Below are 26,226 nucleotides of genomic sequence, written 5' to 3' on the forward strand. Positions count from 1 at the left end.
AAGGTATGACCCCTGAAGTACAAGGGGTACTGATCATCGGAAGCGTCATCCGAAATAGTGCCCTGGTTAGAGGGGGGGTCTCGGAACGATTCTAACGCTTTTGCCAGGGATGCCATAGACCGGGTAAGGGAGGTAGCCCACTCAGGGGGACTAGGCTCACTGGGTTCGGTATCAGTAACAGGTGGTTCCTGAGCAGTCACCGGTTCACAAGCTGTGCATAATGCAGTATTGTGACCGCGGGATAGTGACACCTTACGAGCGGTACATGCCGCAAAAAACATAGTGTGGGTTTTCCCAGAGTTTTTGAGGCTTTGATTGAGGCATAGCATAGCCTTGAGGAGAGCACTTACTAACAGGGGAAGGGTTAAGCTATGTTTCTGGAGCTTACCCATGGTCCTGTGTCTTGAGTCCCCAGGGGAGGTCCGCAGTGTGATGCCATGGGAGTTATACACAGGAATCGATAGTCCTGAAGGCTGTGATTGAAAAGGCTGGAGCAGCGCTGCAGCATCAGCCCTGTGGGTGTACGAAGATGGCCGCCGAGATCAGGAAGTGAGAGTGTCTCTCGGGGAACGAGAAGCGCCAGAAAGAGTGGGCGGCGGTAACTGCCGGTGGGCGTTTCCAAAATTCCAGCCTGTATGAAGGGGAAAAGCCGGGGGCTAAATTTTAAACCTGCGGTTGCGGCCTGCGGCGCCGCGACCGCTACTAGCGGAGAGTTTCTGCTGCCATGCGTCATCCGCTATATCAGTGGTGATGCAGAGGGGGGCTGCACGGACGCCATACATAATATGTCCGGCTGTGCACCTGGCTCCAGGAGAGGTAGATGGAGGGCTACTCCATGTGGTCGCCTGCTATGGAGGGGGGAGATCGGAACGCGAAAGAACAGTCGCCCGCAAGGTGAGCTCAGGGCTGGCATCCAACGTTGCAGGAAAGGATACGGGAGGAACGCTCCACGTGCTCGCCTGTTGATGATTCGGGGGAGATCAGAACCTAGAAAGGGTCCGTCGCCCCCATTAGCTCCGTTAAGGAAAAAATAGAATAAAAAGTAAAAATTAAAATAAAAACGGTGGGGTCTGAAACAGACCCAAGTGCCTCCAACATACACTAAGCAAGAACTGGTTCACTTGGAGCCAGCAGGAGGGTGTATACTGCAGGGGAGGAGCTATTCTTTCTGTATTACTTAGTGTCCCCCTAGTGGCAGCAGCATAACACCCATGGTCCTGTGTCCCCCAATGAGGCGTAGGAGAACATAAGAACCTAGACATGTTTGGAGTCTATGAACTCTTAATGACCTGGAGAATCATAATGGCAGGTCAGTTTTAGCATTTAGTGAACCTAGTAAAAAAGTCAAACAAAAAACAAGTGTGGGATTGCACTTTTTTGTTGCAATTTCACCGCACTTGGAATTTATTTCCCATTTTTGAGCACACAATGTGGTAAAACCAATAGTGTCATTCAAAGGTACAACTCGTCCCGCAAAAAACAAGCCCTCACATGGCCATATTGAGGGAAAAATAAAAAAAATAAAAAAGTTACAGCTCTGGGAGGAAGGGGAGCGAAAAACGAAACAGGGCTCCGCCATGAAGGAGTTAATTTTTCTGTTAGGAAGTCAGAAGGGTTAAAAGTTGACCAGCGATTTCTAATATTGCCAAAAAATTTACAAAACCATTTTTTTTTTTGCGAGGGGGACCTCATCACATTTGAAGTGACTTCGAGGGTTCTATATGAGAGAAAATACCCACAAACGACACCATTCTAAGAACTGCACCCCTCAAAATCACATTCAAGAATTTTAATAACCCTTCAGGTGCTTCACAGGAATTAAAGGGGCATTACATGGTTACATCCACTAGTAACCAGCTATCTCATTGTCACTATATCAGTGGTTGTAACCATGGATACTTAAGGTCCTGCAATGCCTGCACATGAGCAAGCGACATAGCAAATCAGAAAAACTATACTACATTTCTAATTGGAGGTATTTGCTAATATTATTACACCTACTACATATTGGAATGGGATGTTGGAAATGGAAATACCCCTTTAATAGAATGTGTAAGGAAAAAAAAAATGAACATTTTACTTTTTTTTTTCCACAAAAATTTTACTTCAGCCCCAATTTTGTTTCTTTTACAAAAGGTAATAGCAGAAAACGAACACCAAAATATGTTGTGCAATTTCTCCTGAGTACGCCAATACCCCATATGTGGGGGAAAACTACTACTTGGGCACACGGAGGGCTTGGAAGGAAAGGAGCCCTGTCACATTTGGAGAGCCCCTGATGTGCCTAAACAGTGGAAACCCCTTACAAGTGATCCCATTTTGGAACCTAGACCCCTCATGAAATGTACAGTTAGGTCCATATATATTTGGACAGAGACAACATTTTTCTAATTTTGGTTATAGACATTACCACAATGAATTTTAAACAAAACAATTCAGATGCAGTTTAAGTTCAATCTTTCAGCTTTCATTTGAGGGTATCCACATTAAAATTGGATGAAGGGTTTAGGAGTCTCAGCTCATTAACATGTGCCACCCTGTTTTTAAAGGGACCAAAAGTAATTGGACAGATTCAATAATTTTAAATAAAATATTCATTTTTAGTACTTGGTTGAAAACCCTTTGTTGGCAATGACTGCCTGAAGTCTTGAACTCATGGACATCACCAGACGCTGAGTTTCCTCCTTTTTGATGCTCTGCCAGGCCTTCACTGCGGTGGTTTTCAGTTGCTGTTTGTTTGTGGGCCTTTCTGTCTGAAGTTTAGTCTTTAACAAGTGAAATGCATGCTCAATTGGGTTGAGATCAGGTGACTGACTTGGCCATTCAGGAATATTCCACTTCTTTGCTTTAATAAACTCCTGGGTTGCTTTGGCTTTATGTTTTGGGTCATTGTCCATCTGTAGTATGAAACGACGACCAATCAGTTTGGCTGCATTTGGCTGGATCTGAGCACACAGTATGTCTCTGAAGACTTCAGAATTCATTCAGCTGCTTCTGTCCTGTGTCACATCATCAATAACCACTATTGACCCAGTGCCACTGGCAGCCAGCATGCCCAAGCCATCACACTGCCTCCGCCGTGTTTACAGATGATGTGGTATGCTTTGGACCATGAGCTGTACCACACCTCCGCCATACTTTTCTCTTTCCATCATTCTGGTAGAGGTTGATCTTGGTTTCATCTGTCCAAAGAATGTTCTTCCTGAACTGTGCTGGCTTTTTTAGATGTTTTTTAGCAAAGTCCAGTCTAGCCTTTTTATTCTTGATGCTTATGAGTGGCTTGCACCGTGCAGTGAACCCTCTGTATTTACTTTCATGCAGTCTTCTCTTTATGGTAGATTTGGATATTGATACGCCGACCTCCTGGAGAGTGTTGTTCACTTGGTTGGCTGTTGTGAATGGATTTCTCCTCACCATGGAGATTATTCTGCGATCATCCACCACTGTTGTCTTCCGTGGGCGCCCAGGTCTTTTGGCATTGATGAGTTCACCAGTGCTTTCTTTCTTTCTCAGGATGTACCAAACTGTAGATTTTGCCACTGCTAATATTGTAGCAATTTCTCGGATGGGTTTTTTCTGTTTTCGCAGCTTAAGGATGGCTTGTTTCACCTGCATGGAGAGCTCCTTTGACCGCATGTTTACTTCACAGCAAAACCTTCCAAATGCAAGCACCACACCTCAAATCAGCTCCAGGCTTTTTATCTTCTTAATTGAGAATGACATAACGAAGGGATTGCCCACACCTGTCCATGAAATAGCCTTGGAGTCAATTGTCCAATTACTTTTGGTCCCTTTAAAAACAGGGTGGCACATGTTAAGGAGCTGAAACTCCTAAACCCTTCATCCAATTTTAATGTGGATACCCTCAAATGAAAGCTGAAAGTCTGAACTTCAACTGCATCTGAATTGTTTTGTTTAAAATTCATTGTGGTAATGTCTATAACCAAAATTAGAAAAATGTTGTCTCTGTCCAAATATATATGGACCTAACTGTATATAGAGGTGTGGTGAGCACCTTGAACTCCCAGGTGCTTCACAGAAGTTTATAACGTTGAACTGTGAAAATGAAAAAAATAAATAAATACATTTATCAAGCAACAATGTTGGTTTTGCACCAATTTTTTTCGTTTTCACAAGGTTAACAGGAGAAAATTGACCATAAACTTTGTTGTACAATTTCTCATGAGTACACGGATACCCAATATGTGGTCAAAAACTACTTTTGAAGCATCTGGAGTTCAGATTTTACTGTTATGGTTTGCGGGTGCCATGTCACATTGGCAGAGCCCCTGAGGTGCCAGAACAGCAGAACCCCCCATAAGTGATGTAATTTTACAAACTACACCCCCCCAATGAATGAATATTATAGTGCAGATTTTACTATTATAGTTTGCGGGTGCCACGACCCACTGGGAGAGTGGACTCTGAGGGGCCTATATATTGGAAACTTGTATGCACAGAGTATGGCGGGTGCTCGAGTGATATGCTTGAGTCTCTGCCCCGCATGTTTCGCGGCTCGGAGACTCGAGCATGTCATTCGAGCACCAGCGACACTCGGTACGTACATGAACACCCAATGGAAACTCGAGTAACAAGCACTAGCGCTCAACACTGATCATACTGTCACTTTTTTTTTTTTTTTTTTTTTACTTTTGAAAAATAAAAAAAAACCTGAGCCCAACACTAACCTTAAGCCTAAGTCCGAGACCAAGTCCAAAGCTAGCCCTAAGCCCAACTCTAACCCCTAATTCCACCCTAACCTTAAGTCCAACCTGCTGTTGTCAGCCAGCAGATCTCGGCGGGCGCACTGCCAGGAAGTGGAGGCGGAGAGCCTGAGGGCCCGGTGATGGTGGAGGGAGGTCTTGGGGACATCATTTCTCTCTCCTCTGATATGTATATCATGTCAGAAGAGAGAAGTGATTTTGATAGCGGGCACACTATTTTTTATTACACAATTTACGTTATTCATTGAATAATGGTGATCACGTCATCGAGGACAGGAAAATCGGGCCCTGATCGTGTTCTCCAGGGTCTCAGCTGAAACCTGAGAGATTTTCTGACTCTGGGGGGCTTTATACACCTATTCCTGATCGCCATTTTAAAATGTCGATGAGGGAATTGGACCCATTAGCGGCTGACGTTTTAATGCGTATCGGCGTTCGTTAAGGGATTAAACAAACTGCAGCTAAGGCCAAATATTATCTGAAAGGGAACAACTCATTTATGTTTTATTATAATATATGGATGTGTGTATTTGATAATTATATGCAAGAGTGCTGCAACATAAGGCCCCAAGTCATCATCAGCGCCTTCTCTTTTCTGTCTTGTGGTTTTCATTGACTCATTTTTAAAAAAAATGGCCTAAAAACACACACAGGCTTCAAGAATTTTTCATTAAGTAAAAAAAATATTTTTAGCACAAAAAAAAAAAAAAAGTCAGACACAAATTGACAAAATCTACACCAAAATAAATGGCATTCATAAAATTACTCGGAGGGGAACCAAATCTGACAATTTGTTAAAAATAAAAAGTTTAAAAAATAAACACAAAAAAAATTGCAGTTGATAAGTCTGAATAAGATTTGCGGAAAAGCCACAATTTTTAAACAGTCGTAAATATCTTGATCTTTCTCTCATTGAGCAGTTAGACAGGAAAGATGAAAAGACGGCAGGCTGCAAAGGTCATGCCCCGACCTGTGTCCGCCCTTCCATAAACGCCATAAAAATAAAACCTATGTAACAACAATATAATAATAATAATATTATGTACAACATTTTGCACCTAAAGACAGCAGAGTATTAAAAATTTGACAGGGTGTAACATGCAGTGATAAATGGCAAAACTGCATCTAAGTAAAAATGCACCGTACCTAAGTATATACAAGGTAAGTGGTTCTGCATAGCAATCTCTTGTGCTCGGAGGTGCTTCTTCACAGTGATAGGGTAGTAGGTGCCTCCTTTTACTGTGGCATCATTGGCAACAATAAGACATTCTATCCTGAAAGAACGGAAGCGACAAACTCAATCACATGGATGGGAAACAAACAAAATATATCAAGTTCAAACTGTGTCAATCAACTGTGACAGCTCAGTTGTTTAATCTAATGCAGGAGTGCGCTGAGCTCTCAGTATTTTGATAGACAGCTCAGCCGTCCAGTCAGACTAAGGAGGAGGTGCTGAGCTTCCTTCAGATGGACCCTGTTCTAAGTGATTACCAAGCTACTTATCTAAGCTGTCAGTCCCAGATCTCTGCCAGTTGTAGCATTTGGCGGTGGTACATATTTGCTTGCATTCCTGTGCTCTATTTGTTTATCTATTGCTGCCTGACCTATGACCACGTTCTGACCATCCATTTGCCTAGCCCCTTTGTTCTGATCTGCTGGTATTCTTCCTGGTATTCTTACTTCAGTCCATGACTAGAGGTGTCTTTTCAAAGCTGCAAAAAAAAAAAAACTAAAGGAGGAATATGGTGGTTCAGAGTCTCCGTTGCCCAAGGTTCAAAAGTACGATCACACACGAAGGTGAAGCTTGAATGCGATTTATTTTGTTGAGCCGTTTCAATGATCATTGTGGTTTGGTCCTGATGAAGGGGTTTGAAAACCTTGAAACGGGTAGACAAAATAACCTGCATTCATGCTTCACCTTCGTGTGTGATCGCACTTTTGAACCTTGGGCAGTGCGGACTCTGAACCACCATTTTCCTCATTTTTTGCAATGGATCTCCTTGGTGGTCCTTCTGCAGCCTTTACATGCCTCTGTAGGAGTTGTGACTGTCACAACCCCATCAGGTGAGCGTGCGTATAATATTTTAAACCACTTTGGTTATCATATAAGACTCTATTTCTGTTTTTTGCCTCTCCCATTTTACCATTTAATTTATTTTTTTTTCACAGCTGAACTTACCTAAATATTTTGAATCTGTCATAAGAAAAACCTCAAAGCCTGTATAATAATCTAGTTGCTTACATTTGTACAGACTCTAGCTTTTCTATTGGAAAGTAGAGGTCAAAACCAGGTCTTCTCAAATATAGTGCATAATGTATTACTTTAAAGGGGGAGGGGGGTCTCAACTAGTATAATGGCAAAGACGGCAATGAGGTTTTTAATTTATTGCTGGTCACATGGGTTAACGGACACAGGTTACCTGGGCTAGGAATACTTGCGTGCTCTTTGCTTGAGAGCTTGCTAAGGCAGCTCTGGAGCTAGCTGGATGTGGCCAGCTTTGTTGCACCGATGCTCCTGTTCTGCTGCAGAAGCAAAGCTGCCTCTTCTAGCAGCATAAGAGAGCGCACAGTTCATACAAGAGTGAGCATGCAGCTGGTCTGAAGGTGCTAATCTTCAAGAGGCAAGTAAGAAGCCAGAGGGGGTTTTGCATCACAAAAAAGATTAGACAACCTGTTTAAAGGGGTATTCCTATCTCCAAGATCCTATCCTAATATGTAGTAATAATAATATTAGCAAATTCCTCCAATTAGAAATGTAGTATAGTTCTTCTGGTTCTCTATGTTGCTTTCCCCATGTGCAGGCATTGCAGTAGCTTAGGGGTCCATGGTTACGACTACTCATATAGTGACAGTTAGTTGTTAGTGGTCGTAACCATTGACACCTAAGCTACTGCAATGCCTGCACGTGGGGAAAGCGACATAGCGAATCAGAAGAACTATACTACATTTCTAGTTGGAGGAATTTGCTAATATTATTATTACTACATATTAGGATAGGATCTTGGAGATAGGAATACCCCTTTAAGCACCTTGAGATGCCAAAGGGCACAACAAATTATGAGTATGCTGAAGCGGTTTTAACACTAAGAACAAGCATCATCTATAAGCTACAGAGAGATGATCATAGTCTCTGTATTGAAATAATATAGGGAATCAGCTATAATCAGTAATAATCAGTTATAATTACGGGATATAAGACAATCCGTCATTATGGAGCATAAGTTCCTTTCATATAAGAAAGACATATAAAGAAATGGAGGAAGTCCAATCTAAAGTCTCCAACTTAAAGCACAGTAAGGCCATGTGCACACGTTCAGTATTTTTCGCGTTTTTTTCGCTATAAAAACACGAAAAAAACGCTTACATATGCCTCCCATTATTTTCACTGTGTTCCGCATTTTTTGTGCAAATGTAGCCTTTTTTTCCGCGAAAAAATCGCATCGCGGAAAAAAAAGCAACATGTTCATTAAAATGCGGAATTGCAGGGGATTCCGCACACCTAGGAGTCCATTGATCTGCTTACTTCCCGCACGGGGCTGTGCACACCATGCGGGAAGTAAGCATATTATGTGCGGTTGGTACCCAGGGTGGAGGAGAGGAGACTCTCCTCCACGGACTGGGCACCATATAATTGGTCAAAAAAAAAAGAATTAAAATAAAAAATAGTCCTATACTCACCTTCGATGTCTTCCCGCCTCTCCACTGCACGCTGTCGCTTCGGTTCCTGTAGCTGGTGTGCGGTGAAGGACCTGCCGATGACGTCGCCGTCTTGTGATTGGTCGAGACCGGTCATGTGACTTCTCACGTGACCGCGACGTCATGGAAGGTCCTGCGCGCACACACCATCTATACGGAACGGACGCCGGTGAGGAGATCGGCTGTCTGCGGGTGAGTATAAGCATTTTTTTTTATTGTTTTTAAACATTCTATCTTTTACTATAGATGCTGCAAAAGCAGCATCTATAGTAAAAAGTTGGTCACACTTGTCAAACGCTATGTTTGACAAATGTGACCAACCTGTCAGTCAGTTTTCCAAGCGATGCTACAGATCGCTTGGAAAACTTTAGCATTCTGCAAGCTAATTACGCTTGCAGAATGCTAAAAAAAACGCGAAAAAAACGGAAAAAAACGCAAAAAAAAAATGCGGATTTCTTGCAGAAATTTCCTGAAGAAAACCAGACATTTTCTGCAAGAAATCCGCATTTTTTTTTTTTTTGCGTTTTTTTTCCGTTTTTTTTTTAGCATTCTGCAAGCGTAATTAGCTTGCAGAATGCTAAAGTTTTCCAAGCGATCTGTAGCATCGCTTTGAAAACTGACTGACAGGTTGGTCACACTTGTCAAACATAGTGTTTGACAAGTGTGACCAACTTTTTACTATAGATGCTGCTTTTGCAGCATCTATAGTAAAAGATAGAATGTTTAAAAATAATAAAAAAAATAAAAAAAATGCTTATACTCACCCGCAGACAGCCGATCTCCTCACCGGCGTCCGTTCCGTATAGATGGTGTGTGCGCGCAGGACCTTCCATGACGTCGCGGTCACGTGAGCGGTCACATGACCGGTCTCGACCAATCACAAGACGGCGACGTCATCGGCAGGTCCTTCACCGCACACCAGCTACAGGAACCGAAGCGACAGCGTGCAGTGGAGAGGTGGGAAGACATCGAAGGTGAGTATAGGACTATTTTTTATTTTAATTCTTTTTTTTTGACCAATTATATGGTGCCCAGTCCGTGGAGGAGAGTCTCCTCTCCTCCACCCTGGGTACCAACCGCACATAATCTGCTTACTTCCTGCATGGTGTGCACAGCCCCGTGCGGGAAGTAAGCAGATCAATGGACTCCTAGGTGTGCGGAATCCCCTGCAATTCCGCATTTTAATGAACATGTTGCTTTTTTTTCCGCGATGCGATTTTTTCGCAGAAAAAAAGGCTACATTTGCACAAAAAATGCGGAATACACTGAAAATAATGGGAGGCATATGTAAGCGTTTATTTCGCGTTTTTATCACGTTTTTATAGCGAAAAAACGTGAAAAAAACGCAAAAAATACTGAACGTGTGCACATGGCCTAAGTGATGGAAAATGCATTTATTTTATTATGTGGGTGCTATACAATCTTTCAGCAATGCCCTTCTTATCTAGATCCTTGGGATCCACTTACCCAGATATACGACCAATGCCTGTGATGAGACCTCCAGCTGGCACCTCTTCATTACCATACAACTGGTAACCTGCAAACTGGGAGAATTCCAGGAAAGGAGACCTGATCCAATAACAACATCGTCAGTGACTAATCAGGTGGATGAGACACAGCCATAATACCAGACACAGCCCATGCACAAGTGAGGCACAACTATTTTTTGTTCCATCCCATATGATTGATAGATCTGAGGTGAATCATTAGGCTGTGTGCACACATGGCACATTTGGTGCGTTTTTTTCCGTGCAGATTTGGTGCACAAAATAATTTGCAGCATGTCAATTCTCTGCCTTTTTTCACCATTGACTTCACTCAAATCATTCAAAAGCGCAGGCAAAAATGTGGCTTTGCAGAAATTTTACTCAACGCGTGCACATAGCCTCGGAGTTGCTGAGCGCAGGTAATGGCTGTGCTGCAATTGTGACGTCACTGCAGCAGTGGAAAGGCAGCACTGGAGCAGGGAAAGGCGAGTACAACTGAGTTTGTCATGCTGTGGCCAATAACTATCCTGGACAACCACCAACCCTTCTTACCCAGGATCTATGAGCCGGTCAATCCTTTCTCTTGGTAGAAGTTTCCCTCTAGAGGTGTGGAGTTTTCGGGCCTTTTCTCCTCCCCCTGTAATACAACCAAAAGAATGAGAAACAATGAGGAAAGCACCAAATTGAAAAGTACTACCTGCAGTGTCTGACCTGTTAAAAACCTGCTGTGTTCAGGCTATGAAGTAAACCACCCACTAGTAATGGACATACACTGATCATTTCTAATATTGGGCCTTACACATCAAGCTGTGCTGCCTGCGTATAGTGACACATTTCTATCTAGAGCAGCTCTTCTGTGTGATCGCCTAGTGTTAGCAGTGAGCCTATCAATAATCCTTGGGTGCTCATGATCCTGTCAACCAGTAAATGGTTGGGCTTCCTTGGACTAACCACTGCATACCAGGATCACCCTACAAGACCTATCATTTTGGAGATGCACTGACGCAGATCCACAGGAAACGCTGCAGATCCGAACTGTGATTTACAGTACAATGTAAATCAATAGTGAAAAAAAAAAGCTGTGTGGAAAAATCCACACGAAAACGCTACGGATTTAAAAGAAGTGCATGTCACTTCTTTTGTGCGGATCTGTAGCGTTTCTGCACCCTTTCATTATAGAAATCCGCAGTGGTAAAAACCGCAGAAAATCCGCATCAAAACCACACAAAATCCGCGGCAAATCTGCACCTGCAGTTTCTGCCAGGAGATGCCGATTTTGTGCAGAAAATTCTGCACCCCATTCCGCAACGTGTGCACATAGCCTAAATCCTTACAGCACGCACACAAGATGTCAGGGTTAGTGATGAGCGAGTATACTCGTTGCTCGGGTTTTCCAGAGCACGCTCGGGTGACCTCCAAGTATTTGTTAGTGTTCGGAGATTTAGTTTTCATCATCTCTGCTGAATGATTTACGGCCGTTAGACAGCTTGAATACATGTGGGGATTCCCTAGCAACCAGGCAACCCCCACATGTACTTAGCATGGCTAGTAGCTGTAATCATTCAGCTGCGGCGATGAAAACTAAATCTCAGAACACTACAAATACTCGGAGGACACCCGAGCGTGCTCTGGAAAACCCGAGCAACGAGTATACTCGCTCATCACTAGTCAGGATTCTTAGGCATCGCTGCTGAGAGTGGGTGGCCACAAGTATTCGATTTGCATACTTCCAGCCACATTCCGACTAGACTTGCTTGGCCATAATCAATTAGCTTGTATTGAAAGAAGCTGAGCACGTCTAGTTGGCACGTGTTTGGCTTTCGCATGTATGCAAATTGCATTCTTGTGGTCACGAGATTGCCCGCTCTCATCAGCAACACTGGAGAATCTGTACAGTGTGCGGTGTACACGCTGTAAGGATTAAGAACACTAAAGTCACAGAGTAACTGTAGACTTTCACCATAAGACCGGACAACACTTAATAATCTCTCGCCAGTATTCTTAATATCATGATTGTATACAGTGTAATAACTTCTCGTTACCTTACTTTGCTCTAGTCCTTTATAACCAACTAGTCCTCTCTTTGCAGCAAGTTAGAACCAAACTTTCCAAGCTATAGGATTATATAAAGCTGTGCGTTGCCTACAATAAAGCTATTTAGTGTGTATAAAGCCATACACGACAAGTCTACATCTTCAGGAGCACTGGGGCCACTTACCAAAACTTATCCGCTCTGCTTTTTCCTGCAGCTCTGTTACCAACGCTTTCATTCTGTCGTAGCTCTCCTGATAAAAGCAATGAGAAGGTAATGTCAGGACTAATTCACTAAAATGCCTTATGTATCCATTTTACGTAATGATACTACTATATTATTCCAGTTTATTTGGTGAATAAAGACTTTCAATTATTACATTACCGCCTTCTTGGTGATATTTTGTGATGTGTGAAGCTGGTCCCAGCGCATGTTCATGCAAACAGTTATACTCTGCATATCCTAATGGGAAATGCCAGTGCAAGGCCCTGTTCACATCATGGTAATCGCCCCCATTTGATGCATACGCTCTGCGTCTGATGTGCACCTGACAGGGGGCAGCCACGTATCGTATCCCCCTCTACAGGTATACAGTGGACGTCGCCCATAAGCTCCCATTAACCAAGTGCTATACCTTTATGTTACTCTATGTAAAGTTTACAAGCAAACCAGCCCGAGAAGCCAAAAGAACACTGTTTTGGCCTCTGTCGCTTAGGTAAATAAATCATGCTTAGGATATTGGATACAGTGCCTACAAGTAGTATTCAACCCCCTGCAGATTTAGCAGGTTTACACATTTGGAATTAACTTGGCATTGTGACATTTGGACTGTAGATCAGCCTGGAAGTGTGAAATGCACTGCAGCAAAAAAGAATGTTATTTCTTTGTTTATTTTTTTTTTTAAATTGTGAAAAGTTTTTTCAGAGAGTCATTTATTATTCAACCCCTCAACCCACCAGAATTCTGTTTGGTTCCCCTAAAGTATTAAGAAGTAGTTCAGGCACAAAGAACAATGAGCTTCACATGTTTGGATTAATTATCTCTTTTTCCAGCCTTTTCTATTTAAGACCCTCCCCAAACTTGTGAACAGCACTCAAACATGGTCAACATGGGAAAGACAAAGGAGCATTCCAAGGCCATCAGAGACAAGATCGTGGAGGGTCACAAGGCTGGCAGGGGGTACAAAACCCTTTCCAAGGAGTTGGGCCTACCTGTCTCCACTGTTGGGAGCATCATCCGGAAGTGGAAGGCTTATGGAACTACTACCTTCCACGGCCTGGACAGCCTTTGAAAGTTTCCTCCCGTGCCGAGGCCAGGCTTGTCCGAAGAGTCAAGGCTAACCCAAGGACAACAAGGAAGGAGCTCCGGGAAGATCTCATGGCAGTGGGGACATTGGTTTCAGTCAATACCATAAGTAACGTACTCCACCGCAATGGTCTCCGTTCCAGACGAGTCCGTAAGGTACCTTTACTTTCAAAGCGTCATGTCAAGGCTCGTCTACAGTTTGCTCATGATCACTTGGAGGACTCAGACTGACTGGTTCAAGGTTCTCTGGTCTGATGAGACCAAGATCGAGATCTTTGGTGCCAACCACACACGTGACGTTTGGAGACTGGATGGCACTGCATACGACCCCAAGAATACCATCCCTACAGTCAAGCATGGTGGTGGCAGCATCATGCTGTGGGGCTATTTCTCAGCCAAGGGGCCTGGCCATCTGGTCCGCATCCATGGGAAGATGGATAGCACGGCCTACCTGGAGATTTTGGCCAAGAACCTCCGCTCCTCCATCAAGGATCTTAAGATGGGCCGTCATTTCATCTTCCAACAAGACAACGACCCAAAGCACACAGCCAAGAAAACCAAGGCCTGGTTCAAGAGGCAAAAAATCAAGGTGTTGCAGTGGCCTAGTCAGTCTCCTGACCTTAACCCAATTGAAAACTTGTGGAAGGAGCTCAAGATTAAAGTCCACATGAGACACCCAAAGAAACTAGATAACTTGGAGAAGATCTGCATGGAGGAGTGGGCCAAGATAACTCCAGAGACCTGTGCTGGCCTGATCAGGTCTTATAAAAGATGATTATTAGCTGTAATTGCAAACAAAGGTTATTCCACAAAATATTAAACCTAGGGGTTGAATAATAATTGACCCAAACTTTTATGTTTAAAATTTATAAAAATTTAACTGAGCAACAAAATTTTTTGGTTTGTAAGATTTATGCATCTGTTAATAAATCCTGCTCTTGTTTGAAGGCTCTAACTTATTTGCATCTTATTAAACCTGCTAAATCTGCAGGGGGTTGAATACTACTTTTAGGCACTGTATGTTCACACCAAGCTGTTTTTTTGTATACAAATGTAATGCAGTTTTCAAGAGAAAAGTACAGGAATCAATTATTTTTGACAAACTTTTCAGCTTTGATGCATATATGTGTGTGTCCCCCCGCAGAACACTTTTTTTTTCCCCCTTCAGCCTTCTCACTTGACATGACATTCCATGCAGAATCTGCATCAGAGAAGTGACTTTGCTTTCTTGGTGAGGTTTTCAAAACCTTGTTATAAAAAAAAAAAAAAAAACAACTCACCATACAGTATGAACTACAATGTGAACTTTTTATTGAGGTCAATAAAGATTTAATGAGGGTTTTGGTGTGGATGTTAAAGGGGGTTTGTGGGAACCTAGACCTAACGCACAAGTTGGGAGCTTTATCCCCGAGTACCTGCTAAGCAGAGACCATTAGGCCGGGGTCACACTACTATATAACACGGCCGAGTGCTGTGCCGTATCGCAGAGCACTCAACCCAGTGTTACTCTATGGGACAGCTCACATCTGTGATTATTTTCTCACTAGATGGAGGCCTGATGCTATCGCATCGGGAGGGTGGCTGCCTGGCGGGGAGGGTGGCCCAGTGGTCTGGATCCGAGCAGCGGCTGGGATTCCAAAGGCGGTCGGGATCCCAGCAGCGGGGGGGGTCCAGCGATGATACTGTGCAAGGGCCTGGTACCACCAGCGCGTGCCATATTCGAATACCCATCACTTAGGTATTTGAATATGACGGTCGGCGTACTTTCGATGCGGCGCGGTGGATTGTGGGATTTGAGGACGTCCAGACAGAAGTGGATGACAGACAATTTAAGGTAATTATATAAATAGAGATGCCTATTTGGCATGAGAGAACAATGGCAGCGAGACTCAGCTCACTCACCCTATGGATATGAGTGAAACATCGGCCTGCACTCAGATGTCATCCCAGTGCAGTCCGATATACAGCGAGTCAGGCAATGGAGGAGATGGAGAAATGACTTTCTCCGTCTCCACCGAGGCTGTGATTCTCTTATGTGAGAGGATGGGAGTACAGTGCACCAACACTCAGCTCACAGTCGTAGCAGATACCATACTCTAGTCTGTTTCCAGTCTAATGTGAACGCTGACTAATAAAACATACTAGAGGAGAATGCTTTCAATACATCACATCAATGGCATCTGCGTATGAACAGCTCTGCTGAACACCTTTACATCCATAGGCCATGAGACGTACTATTGCCTGCATACATTTTGCTGCAGTGGCATGCACCCATATGTCACAGATTTTTATTTGTTTTCATCACATTCACTAAACAAGGAAAAAAAGGTGTCTAGAAAAAAAAATTGTGAAGAAAATGCTTAGATGTTATTTTCAAAAGTTTTCCGAGAAAAGTATTGTGTTCCCCCCTAACCGAAGTCCAATCTTGAACCCCTTATCCCCAATAAAATGTATTGTATTTAAAAAAAAAAAAAACAACCGATGTAATTAAAAGGGGTCATCCTATGAACAAGATACACACAGCCCCCACCAATCAGCTGGTTTTTTTTGCTACGAAAGTAAACACATTGAAAGGAGCGGCTCCATTCAGAGTGTAGCAGCCGCGGCCGACTACTGCAGCACATCTTCCATGCAAAGGAATAGCCGATGCTCTGCTGTACCAAGCAGCGGCAGCTACACTATGAATGGAGCTGTGCTCAGCAACTCTGTCCAGGTGTTAACATCTGCCCACTGCAAAAAAAAAAAAAAAAAAAACAGCTGATCAGTGGAGGTTCTGGAACCTAACCCATCTGCTATAGATGATCTATCCTGCAGATAAGTCATGAAATCACTATAACCAGAAACCCCCTTTAAAGGGAACCTGTCACCCCGTTTTTTCCGTATGAGATAAAACATTTTCCTGAAGCAGAGTTCACATATGCGCAGATTTCGGCAGCATAGGTGGGGAATCGGGGTCCACAAAATACACTATTGTAATGCACAGCTCAGGCCCTATTTAACAGTATTTTTATCTCATACGGAAAAAACGGGGTGACAGATTTCCTTTAAAATACAATGCATTTAAATAAGACCTCCTAAGTAGTATACAAAGAGCGGTAGCCGAGATGACTGTCAGCAGCGGTTTTCCACATGATTCATTATTACTGAGCTCAACCTGTCACCTCAATCGCTGCAGTCGACAAGCCTGTCACCAGTGCGGTCTGTGCAGAGTGCAGCATCGACAGCCGTCATCTCTGCTGCTGCGCTCTGCAAGGTCACTGGTGGCAGCTGGTGGGTGACAACGCAGCTGCACTCACTGCCACTTTGCTCAGTGGATTCTCCAGCCCCAGATTATTGGGCAGTGGGGGGCACCGGAGGTTTAGTGCCCCTGTGACCCCAGATAACATGCACGGCCTGTGATGAGTCCTGTATATGGCGGAGGAGCGCTTGTACCCCAACCTTGTTACCTTTACCAAGGGCATCAATGAATCAGAGCAGCAGGTGCCCAAAATACTAATAATATATATATTTATATACAGAACTGGGGGATGGGAGCACCCTGAGATCTGTGCCACTCCAGCTGCTGTGTGACTACAACCCCTTGCAGACACATAGCTGACAGCATGCTGGGAGCTGTAGTCCCACACCCTGCACATAGGCTGGCCGCTGCACCGTGCCCTCTGTAGTCAGGGCTCCCGTTAGCCCCTGTGACCCCGGCCCGGTGACAGGCCTACCTGGTAAGCCGGGGAGCTGGAGTCTGGCCTGGAGCCGACTGTGGCCACCTTGTCTCCGTGGTAGAGTCGCCGGAGAGCGCCCATAGAGCGGCCTCTCAGGAGAGCCCACCGGGGCCACATTGTGTGCAGCATGGACGGGACCGGCACAACGATACAGCCCAGTCCTGCGCTCCCTGACCGGGCAAGTGCTCAGCAGAGGACGCCACACCTCCCACATGACATGTTCGAGACGTGAGTGGACGGAGCCCGGCAGCACACCCACCGCCAGCACCAACCACTCCCGGGCTGGCATCACTTCCTGCCCGCCTCCTGTAGCAGGGCCGCCCTGTAATCACTAGGACGCGTACAGGATGGTACTGATGTACAGGTGCACGGAGGCCTTTCTTATAATACCTGTAGCAGCCAATAAGAGCTCTCTTTTCATTCCTAAAACGGTCTGTGAAGATGAAACTGTAATTCTAATTGGTTATTGTTGATGGAAACAAGGCAGGTTACTCAAAATAGCAACCAATCAAATCGCGGCTTACATTTCTCACCTGAACTGGAAGACTTATAAGGCTGATTGGTTGTTATGGACACTTTTCTCTGCGCAGGCCTCTGTCATTTGGACGATGTTCACACACGGGGGGTTTGTCAGTTTATTTGGCTGAAATTTACAGAACACACAAAGCTGTTTTTTGGTGCCGTGTCTGTTGCAGATTTTATTATTTTATACGGCGCTGTGTTTCGACCTTAATTCACTGACAGTCCTGATTTTTTTTGCTTTTTTTTAAGCAGAAATGACTCGAGAATTGACGTTACTTCTTCGTCCATGCTGAAAAAAACATATGGGGAAAAAAACAATATAAAGTATAGACACAGTTTCTGAGGGATATCAATGGGAAGCCTGCTCAAAGAATCCTCTCAGAAATCCACATAAACCTCCGTATGAGCAAGCCCTTAGGTTGTGTTCACACCATTATTCTGGAGATACATGGAAATCACAGGAAGGATAGGAACCATAATGATCTGCAAATGATGAAGCAAATAGAAACCTTTCAAAACCCCTCAATTTATTGAGTATCGACTGTGGGCGCCCAGCACACTTACACATCTTGGCCGCGATCAGTGAGGTTATTAGCGGCTGTCTGAGGAAAGTTCTGCCGCACTGAATGCAGTTGGGCAAATCATCAAGATCCACTGCTGGCAGCTTCTTCTGTAATTGTCCACCAATATCTTCCCAGATGTGCTCAATGGGAGACAATAGAGATGCTACAGGCAAGGGCGTATATAGAAATCATGGGGGGACCATAGTTTTAATGTGCTAATCAGGAGCTCATCTGCTCTCCACCCTCAAAATATGTGACCGCATAGGTTGGGTCATACCTCCCAACATTTAAAAACAGGGAGTGTGACGTGTATTGTGCCACATACCCAGTGATTATGCCAACACTGAAGCCCCCTGTTGTTCTCACCCACTACTATTCCCCTTTGATGACTCTTATGGATTATGATGCCCCCACACACCGCATGATACCTCCACAGCGAATTCCCTCCACCACAGAATATCACCTCGCTTACATAGACCACACACACATACAGGAAGTCATACAAAGAAAAACACCAAAAGGAACCAAATAGTAGTAAAATATAAAGCTTTATTAGAGACAAAAATGATAAAATAATATAACTGAAAATTGATAGGGATGTGACAGAGGTAAGCCAATAAGGTGGAACCACAGTGAGAGTCAAGCAAACAAACAAGCTTGTAAATAATAAACCATTTCGCTCAAAGGGCAAGTGCATATGTGCAATACTATATACCCAACAATATAGCCTGGAAAATGAATATATGCAGACCAAGGGATAAAGCAAAAAATCCAAACAGGCTGTGTACCAGATCAAGGACATAAAGTGCAGAGCTATGAAATGTGTAAGGGTAGTACAATAATTGCCTGAGTTGTTACCTGATACTCTGTGGTGCCACCCACCCCAACGCGCGTTTCGGAGCTATGCCTTCTTCCGCTTCCCCTTTGATGACTTATGGATTATGATGCCAACACACACCGCATGATACCTCCACAATGAATTCCCTCCACCACAAAACATCACCTCGCCTACATAGACCACACACACATACAGTATGATGACCCCACAGTTCATACAGAATAGTATGGTGCTGCCAGTGACCCCACCACAGAATGATGTCCCCTCCCCACTGTGACCAGAACACAGTAAACCTTCCACATCATAATGCCCTCTCACATTGTTCCAACACACACAGTATGATGGCCAGCATAGCTTACCTGTACGGAGTATGATTACCCCCAGGGCCGGACTGGCCATCTGGCAATTCTGGCAAATGCCAGAAGGGCCTGTCTGGTCGTGGGCCGTCTTATTTGCTACGTTGTTAACAGAATCGATGTTCTCAAGACACCCATACTGTTAAGAGTTGTGACTGAGCACAAAGTCTCTGACTCCATCACTTACCCCAGTAGGCCACGGGTATCATCATTAGAAATATTGTTCTTGTAGTAAATCTTCCTTTCCTCCATCCAGGGTAATATTAGTAATATATCCCATCTGGTTCGTGGGGATGGAGACAGCATGAGTCTGTGTGATTTAAAATGCCAGGGCTGAATTTCAGTCCCAGTCCATACCTGATTACCCCGAAGGTATTCTACAGGTCCTTCTCAAAAAATTAGCATATAGTGTTAAATTTCATTATTTACCATAATGTAATGATTACAATTAAACTTTCATATATTATAGATTCATTATCCACCAACTGAAATTTGTCAGGTCTTTTATTGTTTTAATACTGATGATTTTGGCCTACACCTCCTGATAACCCAAAAAACCTGTCTCAATAAATTAGCATATCAAGAAAAGGTTCTCTAAACGACCTATTACCCTAATCTTCTGAATCAACTAATTAACTCTAAACACATGCAAAAGATACCTGAGGCTTTTAAAAACTCCCTGCCTGGTTCATTACTCAAAACCCCCATCATGGGTAAGACTAGCGACCTGACAGATGTCAAGAAGGCCATCATTGACACCCTCAAGCAAGAGGGTAAGACCCAGAAAGAAATTTCTCAACAAATAGGCTGTTCCCAGAGTGCTGTATCAAGGCACCTCAATGGTAAGTCTGTTGGAAGGAAACAATGTGGCAGAAAATGCTGTACAACGAGAAGAGGTGACCGGACCCTGAGGAAGATTGTGGAGAAGGACCGATTCCAGACCTTGGGGAACCTGAGGAAGCAGTGGACTGAGTCTGGTGTGGAAACATCCAGAGCCACCGTGCACAGGCGTGTGCAGGAAATGGGCTACAGGTGCCGCATTCCCCAGGTAAAGCCACTTTTGAACCATAAACAGCGGCAGAAGCGCCTGACCTGGGCTACAGAGAAGCAGCACTGGACTGTTGCTAAGTGGTCCCAAGTACTTTTTTCTGATGAAAGCAAATTTTGCATGTCATTCGGAAATCAAGGTGCCAGAGTCTGGAGGAAGATTGGGGAGAAGGAAATGCCAAAATGCCTGAAGTCCAGTGTCAAGTACCCACAGTCAGTGGTGTGGGGTGCCATGTCAGCTGCTGGTGTTGGTCCACTGTGTTTCATCAAGGGCAGGGTCAATGCAGCTAGCTATCAGGAGATTTTGGAGCACTTCATGCTTCCTGGCACCTGCTCACAGTGCCAAAACCACTGGTAAATGGTTTACTGACCATGGTATTACTGTGCTCAATTGGCCTGCTAACTCTCCTGACCTGAACCCCATAGAGAATCTGTGGGATATTGTGAAGAGAAAGTTGAGAGACGCAAGACCCAACACTCTGGATGAGCTTAAGGCCGCTATTGAAGCATCCTGGGCCTCCATAACATCTCAGCAGTGTCACAGGCTGATTGCCTCCATGCCACGCCACATTGAAGCAGTCATTTCTGCCAAAGGATTCCCGACCAAGTATTGAGTGCATAACTGAACATTATTATTTGATGTTTTTTTTGTTTGTTATTAAAAAACACTTTTATTTGATTGGACGGGTGAAATATGCTAATTTATTGAGACAGGTTTTTTGGGTTATCAGGAGTTGTATGCCAAAATCATCAGTATTAAAACAATAAAAGACCTGACAAATTTCAGTTGGTGGATAATGAATCTATAATATATGAAAGTTTAATTGTAATCATTACATTATGGTAAATAATGAAATTTAACACTATATGCTAATTTTTTGAGAAGGACCTGTATACACAGTGAGATGCACCAATGGCTTCCTGATACACATTATCATGGCACCCACAGTGTGATGGTTCTCAGAGCTACCTATATACAGCATGATGGCCCCCATAGCTCTCCTATACACACAGGGCCGGACTGGGACTAAAATTCAGCCCTGGCATTTGAAGTTGCACAGGCCCACTTGTCACATGGTGACTGTATAATATCTTTGTACACTTGTAGGCAGGGCCGGTTTTAGGCAAAGTGGGGCCCTAGGTAAAATTTAAAATGGGGACCCAAATGCTAACATATTGCACATCACATAAAAGCATTTCTGTTGTATTTACGTGCGCTGAGTTCAGGCCGCTAAATGAGTTTGATCGACAATACGGAAGTTGTTCAACGCTTGTTTCCCGGCCTCTTTCCACCAACTGAGGAATAATGATGGGACAGAACGATCACTAATAGATCACTAACAGATCACCATACAGTATCATGTTATCAGCAGCACATCTACAGTTTATGCTGGCGATGTGCTGCTGAGAACAAGGATTTTTGTTCCAGCAAGAACAATCTGAATATGCAGCATTTTACTTGTTTAGTAAAATACACCCCATAGTCCTCCATATATTATAATGTGCCCCACAGTCCTCCATATAGTATAATACACTCCATATAGTCCTCCATATTAAAATACACTGCTCAGTCCTCCACATAGTATAATACAATCCTCACAGTGCTCCATATAGTATAATGCACCGCCATAGTCATCCATGTACTACAATTCACTTCCCATAGTATAATGCACCCCATAGTTCTTCATATAGTATAACGTATTCCCCATAGAACACAGTTTTGAACAAGAGAAGTAAACCGGCACTAGGCTTCACTTGGAACATATCACAGTCTTTTTAGAAAGGGAATTTTTTGCGGGTTATCTGGAGTATGCGAGCAGCAATCCAAGCGGTGGTGCTCCACTGAAAAAAATGTATATGAATATTTCGATAAAAAAGAATAAAGTGGCACTCACCAGGAAAATGCTGTGCAAGAAATCGTCCTTTATTGAAGTTTCACCATGAGACGAATTTTACATGGAGAGGCGGTTGGTACGTATGAGGGTGCGGGGAGTGAAGGAAGGACTACGATCGTAGTCCTTCCTTCACTCCCCGCACCCTCATACGTACCAACCGCCTCTCCATGTAAAATTCGTCTCATGGTGAAACTTCAATAAAGGACGATTTCTTGCACAGCATTTTCCTGGTGAGTGCCACTTTATTCTTTTTTATCGAAGTATTCCCCATAGTCCTTGATACAGTATAATGCAGCCCACATACAGGTCCTTCTCAAAAAATTAGCATATAGTGTTAAATTTCATTATTTACCATAATGTAATGATTACAATTAAAACTTTCATATATTATAGATTCATTATCCACCAACTGAAATTTGTCAGGTCTTTTATTGTTTTAATACTGATGATTTTGGCCTACAACTCCTGATAACCCAAAAAACCTGTCTCAATAAATTAGCATATCAAGAAAAGGTTCTCTAAACGACCTATTACCCTAATCTTCTGAATCAACTAATTAACTCTAAACACATGCAAAAGATACCTGAGGCTTTTTATAAACTCCCTGCCTGGTTCATTACTCAAAACCCCCATCATGGGTAAGACTAGCGACCTGACAGATGTCAAGAAGGCCATCATTGACACCCTCAAGCAAGAGGGTAAGACCCAGAAAGAAATTTCTCAACAAATAGGCTGTTCCCAGAGTGCTGTATCAAGGCACCTCAATGGTAAGTCTGTTGGAAGGAAACAATGTGGCAGAAAACGCTGTACAACGAGAAGAGGTGACCGGACCCTGAGGAAGATTGTGGAGAAGGACCGATTCCAGACCTTGGGGAACCTGAGGAAGCAGTGGACTGAGTCTGGTGTGGAAACATCCAGAGCCACCGTGCACAGGCGTGTGCAGGAAATGGGCTACAGGTGCCGCATTCCCCAGGTAAAGCCACTTTTGAACCATAAACAGCGGCAGAAGCGCCTGACCTGGGCTACAGAGAAGCAGCACTGGACTGTTGCTAAGTGGTCCCAAGTACTTTTTTCTGATGAAAGCAAATTTTGCATGTCATTCGGAAATCAAGGTGCCAGAGTCTGGAGGAAGACTGGGGAGAAGGAAATGCCAAAATGCCTGAAGTCCAGTGTCAAGTACCCACAGTCAGTGATGGTGTGGGGTGCCATGTCAGCTGCTGGTGTTGGTCCACTGTGTTTCATCAAGGGCAGGGTCAATGCAGCTAGCCATCAGGAGATTTTGGAGCACTTCATGCTTCCATCGGCTGAAATGCTTTATGGAGATGAAGATTTCATTTTTCAGCACGACCTGGCACCTGCTCACAGTGCCAAAACCACTGGTAAATGGTTTACTGACCATGGTATTACTGTGCTCAATTGGCCTGCCAACTCTCCTGACCTGTGAACCCCATAGAGAATCTGTGGGATATTGTGAAGAGAAAGTTGAGAGACGCAAGACCCAACACTCTGGATGAGCTTAAGGCCGCTATTGAAGCATCCTGGGCCTCCATAACATCTCAGCAGTGTCACAGGCTGATTGCCTCCATGCCACGCCGCATTGAAGCAGTCATTTCTGCCAAAGGATTCCCGACCAAGTATTGAGTGCATAACTGAACATTATTATTTGATGGGTTTTTTGTTTGTTATTAAAAAACACTTTTATTTGATTGGACGGGTGAAATATGCTAATTTATTGAGACAGGTTTTTTGGGTTATCAGGAGTTGTAGGCCAAAATCATCAGTATTAAAACAATAAAAGACCTGACAAATTTCAGTTGGTGGATAATGAATCTATAATATATGAAAGTTTAATTGTAATCATTACATTATGGTAAATAATGAAATTTAACACTATATGCTAATTTTTTGAGAAGGACCTGTAGTATAATGCAGCCACCCCACAGAGTATAATGTAACCCCCCATAGAATATAATACAGCCCACCTCCCCATAATATATAATGTAGCCCCCCATAGAATATAATGCAGCCCCCCATAGTATATAACACAGCCTCCCCCATAGTATATAACACAGCCTCCCCCATAGTATATAATATACCCCCACAATAGTATATAACACAGCCACATAGTACATAACATGGCCTCCCCCATAGAATATAATATACTCCCCATAGTATATAGCAAAGCCCGCATAGTATATAACACAGCAGTATACAGCACAGCCCACGCAGTAGTATACAGCACAGCCCACAGAGCACTATATACAGCACAGCCCACAGAGCACTATATACAGCACAGCCCACAGAGCACTATATACAGCACAGCCCACAGAGCACTATATACAGCACAGCCCACAGAGCACTATATACAGCACAGCCCACAGAGCACTATATACAGCACAGCCCACAGAGCAATATATACAGCACAGCCCACAGAGTACTAAATACAGCACAGCCCACAGAGTACTATATACAGCACAGCCCACAGAGTACTATATACAGCACAGCCCACAGAGTACTATATACAGCACAGCCCACAGAGCACTAAATACAGCACAGCCCACAGAGTACTATATACAGCACAGCCCACAGAGCAATATATACAGCAGAGCCCACAGAGCAATATATACAGCAGAGCCCACAGAGAACTATATACAGCACAGCCCACAGAGTATATAGCACAGCCCACAGAGTACTATATACAGCACAGCCCACAGAGCACTATATACAGCACAGCCCACAGAGCACTATATACAGTACAGCCCACAGAGTACTATATATAGCACAGCCCACAGAGCAATATATACAGCACAGCCCACAGAGAACTATATACAGCACAGCCCACAGAGCACTAAATACAGCACAGCCCACAGAGCACTATATACAGCACAGCCCACAGAGTACTATATACAGCACAGCCCACAGAGTAATATATACAGCACAGCCCACAGAGTACTATATACAGCACAGACCACAGAGAACTATATACAGCACAGCCCACAGAGTACTATATATAGCACAGCCCACAGAGCAATATATACAGCACAGCCCACAGAGCACTAAATACAGCACAGCCCACAGAGTACTATATACAGCACAGCCCACAGAGCAATATATACAGCAGAGCCCACAGAGCAATATATACAGCAGAGCCCACAGAGAACTATATACAGCACAGCCCACAGAGTATATAGCACAGCCCACAGAGTACTATATACAGCACAGCCCACAGAGCACTATATACAGCACAGCCCACAGAGCACTATATACAGTACAGCCCACAGAGTACTATATATAGCACAGCCCACAGAGCAATATATACAGCACAGCCCACAGAGAACTATATACAGCATAGCCCACAGAGCACTAAATACAGCACAGCCCACAGAGCACTATATACAGCACAGCCCACAGAGTACTATATACAGCACAGCCCACAGAGTAATATATACAGCACAGCCCACAGAGTACTATATACAGCACAGACCACAGAGAACTATATACAGCACAGCCCACAGAGTACTATATATAGCACAGCCCACAGAGCAATATATACAGCACAGCCCACAGAGCACTAAATACAGCACAGCCCACAGAGTACTATATACAGCACAGCCCACAGAGCAATATATACAGCAGAGCCCACAGAGCAATATATACAGCACAGCCCACAGAGAACTATATACAGCACAGCCCACAGAGTATATAGCACAGCCCACAGAGAACTATATACAGCACAGCCCACAGAGTATATAGCACAGCCCACAGAGTACTATATACAGCACAGCCCACAGAGCACTATATACAGCACAGCCCACAGAGCACTATATACAGTACAGCCCACAGAGTACTATATATAGCACAGCCCACAGAGCAATATATACAGCACAGCCCACAGAGAACTATATACAGCACAGCCCACAGAGCACTAAATACAGCACAGCCCACAGAGCACTATATACAGCACAGCCCACAGAGTACTATATACAGCACAGCCCACAGAGTAATATATACAGCACAGCCCACAGAGTACTATATACAGCACAGA

At 43.9% G+C, this 26,226-nt stretch overlaps 1 protein-coding gene across 2 annotated transcripts in view; it reads right to left on the minus strand.

The window, feature by feature from the left end:
• MCCC2 (methylcrotonyl-CoA carboxylase subunit 2) overlaps positions 1-17,315 on the minus strand; it is a 111,064-nt gene extending 93,749 nt beyond the window's left edge. The window contains exons 1-5 of one of the 2 annotated variants that reach the window (XM_077287942.1): positions 16,958-17,315; positions 12,126-12,192; positions 10,460-10,544; positions 9,888-9,989; positions 5,871-5,998 (exon numbers count right to left, since the gene is read on the minus strand). In XM_077287942.1, the coding sequence (XP_077144057.1) occupies positions 5,871-5,998; positions 9,888-9,989; positions 10,460-10,544; positions 12,126-12,192; positions 16,958-17,089 (514 nt within the window). In that variant the 5' untranslated portion in view covers positions 17,090-17,315. The remainder of the gene's footprint in view (positions 1-5,870; positions 5,999-9,887; positions 9,990-10,459; positions 10,545-12,125; positions 12,193-16,957) is intronic. The other variant, XM_077287952.1, reaches the window with a different exon arrangement.
• Positions 17,316-26,226: the final 8,911 nt, after the last annotated feature.

Source organism: Ranitomeya variabilis, chromosome 1 (genome assembly GCF_051348905.1).
Source record: "Ranitomeya variabilis isolate aRanVar5 chromosome 1, aRanVar5.hap1, whole genome shotgun sequence".
NCBI lineage: Eukaryota > Metazoa > Chordata > Amphibia > Anura > Dendrobatidae > Ranitomeya > Ranitomeya variabilis.